This window comes from Rhagoletis zephyria, unplaced genomic scaffold (genome assembly GCF_001687245.7).
Source record: "Rhagoletis zephyria isolate East Lansing unplaced genomic scaffold, Rhagoletis_zephyria_1.1 Rzeph_scaffold_02077, whole genome shotgun sequence".
Classification (NCBI taxonomy): domain Eukaryota; kingdom Metazoa; phylum Arthropoda; class Insecta; order Diptera; family Tephritidae; genus Rhagoletis; species Rhagoletis zephyria.
Window position 1 is genome coordinate 41,131 of NW_016159161.1, and position 9,147 is coordinate 50,277.

Sequence of the window (9,147 nt, forward strand, 5' to 3'; positions counted from 1 at the left end):
AAAAAAAAAACATGTATTTTCGTATTTTTAAGGGTGTTTTTATATTTTAGTTAGTTTTAAAGGCAAATTATTAGTATTTACATAACTTTTGTTTTAATAAATCAAGAAGATATTATCTTAAAAACAACAAATTCAGAAAATATATTTAAAAAATTTTTCCTTCAGCAAATGTTGTTCTTTGCCGTTTTGATAGTTTTTCTTAAATTCGTAAAAATGATTCGGAATATAGTACCATTCGTAAAATTTTACAAACTACATATTACACTTATTTACCTCGAATAAGAAGCCATATACATCTACGCTTAACGTGCAAGAATAATAATCATCGACAATGTCCATTTCAAAACAATGCACATGAAGTTTGTCGCTGTAAAAAAAAACACGACTTATATTAAGAATTCACATAATGCAATTCCGCTCCTGGTACCTTCTTTTTATCTGTGTGCATTTCAATGGCCGCAACTGTATTTATAAAATCATACATAATCCAACATCAAATATTAAAAAATGTGAACGTCAAACATATCTCGTTGTGACAATGGAGACGGTTAAGATTTAGCAACTGGATTTATTAAATCCTAATAGGTAATTCTTTCAATGGAGACATAGTATTAACCAGAACGATATAAATCAAACTTTTAAACTTTATAGAGAGCTTAGAAAAATTTAACAAATTTTCTTTATATTAAAAAACTGCCAGACCAAATTTTTTTCAGGAGACGCTTTTTATTGAGTTGTATATTCTCTTCTCACGTGGAAACTACTGAAGATGTTAGCAAGATTTTTTTTGCAGAATATTAAACATTATATCAGAAGTATTTCTGCATCAAAGGCTCCAAAGTTTAATATATATATTATTTTTTTTGCTGCTTACTGCTATTTTTCAGTAGTCAGTAAAATTTTACTGGTAATTTGTCCATTTATCTATGATCTTGAATGCCTGCCATAAGTCTAAACTGTGTTTGAGGGTTAATTTTGTACTCATTCCGAATTAATGCTAACATAGGACTGCCAGATTGTCCTAGTTTTCCAGGACTTGTCTTGCTTTTAGGCAAATTGTCCTGGCGCCCTGGTCCACACTTAAATTTTCCTGGTCTATTTACGAAGGTCAATCCATTTAATTTTTGAAAATTTTTTTCTATGAAAAGAGATTAAGCTTTCTGTTATTAGTATGATACGATAAAGAAAAGTTTTCTCTAACGTGTTGAAAAATATCTGGCGAGATTACCTTCTGGATTTGTTTATCTTCAGACAAATGTTGAAAAGATGTAAGTCCCATACTTAAGTGCATTCGCGTAAATTGCTAGGAGGCATGCAATAACGCACTTTTTCACTCCTTATTTGTTAAGTCTTTTATCTGCCTACCTAATTATCTTTTGGTTATGCATACAAAAAATGGCAAAAATGATCATAAAGCCGATTGTAGGATATGTAGAAATTTGATAATGCTGGTAAGGCAAGCATTAAAGACCACGTTAAGGGCGCTAAATATTTATCCAAGCTACGTCACAGTTTTTCACAAAACACATCATCATCAATGATGCCACTCAACTACATACATTGCTTATAATATAAGAAATTTCTTCAAAATAATGCAACGCCAGAACCAATTCCACTGTACTTATGAGGAATATATTGGCACCATATTCACTTGTATCTTCGTTTTTGATTTGAATGATAAGTGTCTTGGTCGATGGGTTCAGGCCTATGGCAACCCTATGCTAACATCTCTCACTAAACCAAAAGATAAGAAGAAGCATCTCTCTAGTGAGTGCTACTTCGTCCAAGACCTACAAATGTGTGATGGATTTCTCTTCAACCGCATTCGATAAGCTGTAAGTCAACGTCCGCTTAATCGCTCTTGATAAGAATAATATTAAGAATACGCATATTTACTGCTTCTTAACTGTTTCCACTTCAACAAGAAAAACAAAGTAAGTTTAAGTGCCCTTTTTGTTCTTCCTGAATAACTTATTACACGGTGGTAATTTGTTGGCGTCTGCAATCAAGGAGCGGGCGGGCGGGCGGTCGGCTTATGGTTGATTCTCTTTTCATATTTTTATTTTTGACTTTAAACGAGAAAATTAAAATGCAGTGTGTTAAGTAAATATGTACTTACATATGTACATGCAAATGAAAGACTGTAAGCAAACATATGTACATAGTAGTATGTATGTAAATACATAAATGCCAGGGCTTGTAATTTAATGGAGTTTGTGTGCAGGCGAAATGGCAAGGACTTATATAATGTGTGCATACATCACGAGTTTACATACATATGTACATTTTTCTATGTAGATATGTGTGTTTTCTGTGACATTTTAAACTCAAATCCAGCAGAAAACTAAAGCAAAGGGCAACAAAAACAATCTCACATGACACTTTCATTCATTCAATCTCTCTCTATCTCTGTGTGGCGCACACATGTACATATGTATACACACATTGGTGTACACAACTCATCTCATTGTAAATTTTAATTTTAATAATAAAATGTTGTTGCGCCACCAGTGGTACACCCAAGAGTGATGTGAAATAAGTGTAACATTGCACATGGCAGACAACAGCTGAGGCAGACAGGTCGGGAAGTGTGTGCGGCAGGGGGAGGAGTAAAATACACAGGATGCACGTAGGATATGCATCTCTCTCAAACAACTGCACATGTTTTCTATGCAGTATGTGCATATGTACATTAGGGTGCATCATTCTCTATACAAATAAAAAAAAGCTAAATTTTTTCCAACGGAAATATGCAGTTCATTATATTTTAGGACTTCCGCCAAACAGGGACCGTAACAGTTACAGCTTTTATTAAAACAATCGCTCTTTAACAATTATTTTTTTACTTTTATTTAATTACCTACTCCTTAGATAATCGTTATTTCTGACTTTTATTTTATAAATCCAAAATAACAATTATATTTGATTTTTATCTAAGTAATTGAAAATAACAGTTATTTTTGATTTTTAAATCGTATGTCTAAACTGAGCTGGACCTATTTGAAAATATCTTCAAAAATCGAGTTAAAAAAAAACTAGTTTTTTAAAATAATTTTTCTAAAAAATCAGCTCAGATCATAGAGGAGTTTAAGTGTAAGAGGTCTGCATAAAAATGTTTAAAAATTCTATTAATGAAATCAAATGGATTAAAATATGTACTGAGATTTTCGGAGGTATTTCACCGTGCGACAAACACAAAACAAAAAAATCTAAACTCATGAAGCACTCAATATATAGCCACGAAACTGTGTGCCAAATATAGTTAAACGGCGTTTTCAGTTTTTCTCTCTGACGTGAGGATTTTTTAAAAGGAATTTGTAGTTTCAAAGATATGATCGATTCCAAAAATTATTTAAAAAATTTATTCCTACGTAGAAAAACAGTATGGGCAGCAAATGAAAGAGAAAATTCTGTAGAATTGAAAAAATTAAATTTTTTGGTACACAAGGGCGAATAGGTATTGAAAATATCCTTTTAACTAATTTTATTTTTTTTTCAGTGAATAAAGCTATAAGGAAAAGGATGTGGTCGAGTGCATATTAGTCCTTAACATATAATTTTTTCAAAATTAATTATTCTAAAATTTTGAGAATATTCAATGATAAAATGTACAAAGGACATTTTCAATACCTAATCGTCCTTGTAAACCAAAAAATTTAATCGGCCTTAGTTCTGCAAAATTTTCTCTTTCATTTGATAGTCATAATGTTTTGCTACATTGCACTGAATTTTTTTAATAATTTTTTTAGATAATTATATTTTCAAAATTTCAAAGAGAAAAACTAAAACTAAAAACGCAGTTTTGCTATATTTGGCGCATGGTTTCGCGAAAATACAATTTTTTTATGTGTAAAATTTACCGCCGCACGGTGTTTTCAAATCCGTCTAGCTCACATTAATTTAAAAATTTTGGCAAAGGTCTTGAAATATAATAGATTTTATAAACCGCAACTTATTTTTGGCAATGCATCCTAATCTATGTGCAAATGTTTGTGCGCATGTATGTTTGTTTGTACATACCTGATACCGCCGCGCGTCACATCATAGTTGAGTATATCATCGCCATGCTTCCAGAACACGACCGATGTGGCCATGGCGACATTGCGGACGACACATGACAGCTGCAACGTTGAATCGATTTCGTAATATTTTCCTGTAGTGGATCACCGAACTCGTCAACAATCATCACTTTGGGTGCTAAGGGATTTACGGATGCGGAAAATATGTGGACATAAAAAAAAAATAGAAAACGAGAAAGAAGAAAAAGTAAAGCGAAACATGAAATAAAAGTAAGTACAAAGTGATGTAATCAAATGTGTTTACAAGTAAGTATAAATCGTTAATAGTTATACGTATAGTATGTATACCCTACACAGCACACTCGATTTGCAACTGGCAGCCCCCTTACACACTTTTCTAAATCACTTTGTGCGGGTGTAAATAAATTTGTATGTAAAATGCAAAAAATTCTTTTATGGATTGTAGTGAGGCGAGAGCATAAAGCGCAATTGCACTTAAGTATTTGTATACATATACATTTTTGGAAACATGTGGTTGTTTATGTAACTTATGACTACATGCCATTAAATCGCATATTTATCAGCGTGAGCGCACTTACATGCATACCAAAATTGTTTAAATCATTCAATCCAGCAAAAGTAATAGTCATCGTTCAACAAAAAAGCAACAACCACCACAGCGGCAGCAACAAGCAGAGAAAAGTGTCAGACACTATCCGATTTAATGACATGCTGTGTTGTGATGTCGTGGCACTTATCAACATTTACCACTTACTCGTATTACTTTGAGATATCAGCACCCACACAAATCCCACACACACCCACAAGCCTATACAGTCGAGGAAATGGAATTACGTGCATTAAAAAATAATAATTTATGGCAGGTGCGGATAAGTTCCGAAAAAATCCCGAAAAAACGCGAAGACCTCGGAGAAGTTCGAAAAAGTCCCGAAGAAATTACAAAAAACTAAAAAAAATATCAAAGAAACTCCTGAAAATGTACCACGAAAAGTACCGAAAAAATCCCGAAAATTTTCATACAAACTTTTTTTATCCGGGAACAAATGCTGATAATTTCCGAAAAGTACCGAGGAAATACATGAATGAAAAAAAAACCAAATATAGTTCTAAAAAAAAACTCGAAGCGTTCTTAAAGGTCTCGAAAAAACTCCTAAATTTCTTAAAACTTAGAGGAAAACTCCCGAAAAATCCCAAATAACTTCTAATAAAATCTTAATACAAATTTCGAAAAATCTAAAAAAAATTTCTTTATCAATAGCTGAAAAAAATGCAAAGAGGAAGACTTAACCCATTTCCCCATCCCAAAAAAAAAGTCAAGCATTTTCTGCTAATATGTACATATCGCTCATTTACTTCAATGCAGTGATAACTCAGAATAGCGAAACTCGAGAAAAACGGCTTTAAAGTTTTGAATTTACATGCATATACTCCCATAGTAAAAATGAATACATATTTTGTTCAAACGAGATACAGGTAATCTATGCAGCTATGAAATTTTTACACCACATAGAAAAAGAGGTGGCGGTATTTTCTGTATACTCAACTCAAAATTTATATACTTTGGATTATGTCACTAGTCAAGTAAATGAGCGATATGTCGTTACCTTATATATGTATGTAGAAAGGCCCTATCCCGAAGGCCCAAAGAAATAATGAAAATATCCAAATAGATTTCTGAAAAAATCTCAAAGAGTCCTTAAAACTCTCGAAATAATCTCTGAAATTATTAAAACCTCCAGCAAAAAGGTCCGAACGAATTCTAAAAAAATTCTAATAAAATCTTAAGACAGATTTCGTAGAAAAAACAAAAAACCAAACTTTTTTATCAATGGTTAAATCAGAGATAAACAATTTTTCCTTCCCTAAACAATAAATGTCAACTTTTTTTTTAATTTTTCTTTTTTTTCTTTTTAACTTAATTTTCTTTTTAATTTAATTTTTAGATTTTATTGCTTTAAAATGAAACATTTTTTTTATTACATTTAATTTTTAGATTTTATTGAAGAAAAAAAATAAAAAAAAATTTGTATTGTATTCAACAATTTTTATTGAGCTCGAGGCCGTTCNATGAAAACTTATTGTGGAACAGCAACAATAATTTGAAAAAATGGTAGAAGTGATAGCTATTTCGGAAATCACCAGATTTCCTCATCAGACTTCTTTCAGTAGGATTCGAACCGACGATCCCACTGACTCAGCCAGTTGCCTACGCACTATGCTAAGTTCGCCTTGTTAATTGTAATGTTGCTTGCTTTTCCACAATAAGTTTTCATTAAAAAAAAATTTTTGAATATAATTGTTATAAAGCCATAAAATAACAAAAGCAAAGTTTTGTATTGTTTAATAAAATTTAATTTCATTTTTCGAAATTTTTATTTATTTTCTTATTAATTAAAATTTTTTTGGTTTTGACGAGAGTTTTTTTTTTTTAATTTCGCTTCATTTTTGGATACCTATGTATATTTTTCTTATTTTTTAATTAAAATTTCTTGGGACTTTTTAATCATATTTTTTAAAAAAGAAAAAAGTTTTTGATTTAATCAAATTTTAAGGAACTTATTATTTTAGAAATACAAAACGTCTCCAATATTCAGATTCATAATCAGCCACCACAAAACCCCCAAGGAAAACGTTTGAGCGAATCGGAATGATTTTATTTGTTTTTCTGCCGTTTTGAATTTTTTAAATCATGTAATCAGAAACCCTAAACACATAAGAAGCCGCTATAATATTTTATATTTTAGTGTTGTGTTCTATAGAGACCCAGAAGTTCTAAAGCTAAATCGAATTTGCAGCAAAAGCATTGAAAAATATACCGTTAAAACAAAATTTTCCAGAAGGTTTCGAATTGTTTAAATCAAACCAAAAATGGAAGAAATGCCCCATATATATTTTCAATTTCATTTAATTTTTAGAAAAGTTATTGTTAAAAGATAAACAGAATAACGCTAGGACCTCTTTGTTAGCAGATACATATTTCAAGAGGATTCAAGATAATTGCTAACATTTACTTTTGTATTTCGAAAGAGTACAGTGTGTTGAAAGACAGCTGCCAGAATTACCCTGTAAAACTAAAGGTATTTATGCAGCTGTGAAATCGGCTGTGACAATCGAGCACAAGCTTTTAAAAATGCTTGTATGAAACCCCTTTGCGTTCAGTTCCTTTACTGTAACACATTATGTCCTGCCACCATACATACAATTTTCTCTTATCATTTCGCACATCACATCAAGTAACAATGTAATGCCACATCATCAGCTCATTACGTTATCACTTTATGATTGCGTTGAGCCACAGGAAAGCACTGCGCTCACTTTGCCACACGTCATCCATACTCACCATTAACGAACAGATTAATTTGTATCACTCGCGGCGGATGTGTCGATATCTGACACTCATACATCGCTTCATCGTCCTTTTTTACATTCGTTATTTTCAGGCGCCAATTATTCGGATATTGAAACTCCATTTTATAGCGTTTGTCACCGGTGTAGGTGTGCAGACCGACCGTCAGCAAATCCAATGCATTTTCGCCCTGTGCATTGCGACGCACCCAGGACACCTAGGCAGCATACGGAGAGTAAAGTATAATAAACAGGGTATTAGTTTAATATTCATAAAAAAGGGAAGAGCTTGTGTTAGTGGGTGCACTGATAGTTAATATTATGTATAAAAAATATACTATATATGAAGTACTTAAGGCAGCTACTATGTACCTGCAGACTTGGCCATGAATGTGTGCACTGGTTGTTCAACCACGCGTTTGCTTGCTGGCGGGTACATTTCTACTTCATCATCATCACTAACTCTGTTACGTGTGTAGTGTAGTGTAGTGCTTTTAATAGGGTATTTCATTACTACAACAACACGTAGCGTACTTTCTTTTCATTTATATTGTAGCGCTGCTGCTGCTGCTGCAGAGCTTTGTTGTCGCATGCATAATTGAGAAGTTACAAAGAAGAGTAGAAAAATGAAGCGCATATTTTAGCATGCGAGCTTCAGTTGAAGTGCAATGGAGTGCAAAATAAAAGTGCCATGAACACCCACCCACCTATACATACGTATGTAAGTAAGTAAAGGTGATGCACGTATTCAACTAGTATTGCGGAAATGTTCACCAAGATGTTTTCACTTGTATAGGTACCTAGTGGCAATTCTTCTTCTCAAATTGCATGCAGACTGAAATTTATTAAAATCCTTGCGTACTTGAATATATACATATACATATATATGTATATGTAAATGTTGAACGCAGTCCTTACATACAGGTGGTTACGTCAATGCACAAAAAGTTCTTGAAGGCCACGTTCCCTTTTGCTTCAATGAGTTTAGTTATAAGCAACGTTTATCTTGGTGATGTTTAATGAAAGTTTACTTATAAATAAATATGCCAAGACCTAGGCGCAACTAAGTGTCCCTTTAATATCAGAGAGCTTGAGTGAGTGTGATTTATTAAATTGAGTACTTCGTTTTAATTTCATTTGATCAGGCCTCGCAGAGAGTTGCGCAGAAACTCTCCCAAAGCTGTGCTTTTGTTGTTCATCCATTGTCGTTTCTAAAACTATTACTATAATCGATGTATATCCTATGTTGTAAGACCCATTGTTTGGGCGCTTTCTTCGTTTTGTCTTTGTGTAACTTAAAATCGAGTGCCATTTCTACTAAGAAAAAAACCTATGAGAGTGTTCAGCAGGTACAAATCTAAATCTAGAAGACTGCACTAAGATAGTTTGAAGAAATATAAAACGAAATGCGACAAAGATTACTACTATGCTCTGGATTTCATCAATTATAGAATTCTAGTGGCCTTGCCTACCATAGAAGCAGCCTATAGCAGTTCTCATCTAGAAGGTATCAACAAATTCCCGGCGAAGCTTTGTTGCCGAAAGGTCTATCAACTCATGCTTAATGGTGACGCTGCACAGCAAAATGACTTCAGCAAGACTGGGAAACCGCATAGTAAAGAGGAACGTTAGTAGGGCGTAGTGATCTCGCCTCCTTTATGGCTTACCACCATCAACTCAGTACGACTACAGCTCAGTCAGTGGGGAGTGAAAGTAGCGACCTACTCTAATGATGTGGCAATTTCAGTTACTATGCTATTTC

General features: G+C 33.0%; 1 protein-coding gene across 1 annotated transcript in view; it reads right to left on the reverse strand.

Moving 5' to 3' along the window:
- Positions 1-9,147, reverse strand: part of dpr20 (defective proboscis extension response 20) — a 72,318-nt gene that overhangs the window by 31,633 nt on the left and 31,538 nt on the right. The window contains 3 exon segments of the mRNA XM_017620197.1: positions 4,021-4,153; positions 4,156-4,197; positions 7,381-7,603. Of these exon segments, the coding sequence (XP_017475686.1) occupies positions 4,021-4,153; positions 4,156-4,197; positions 7,381-7,603 (398 nt within the window).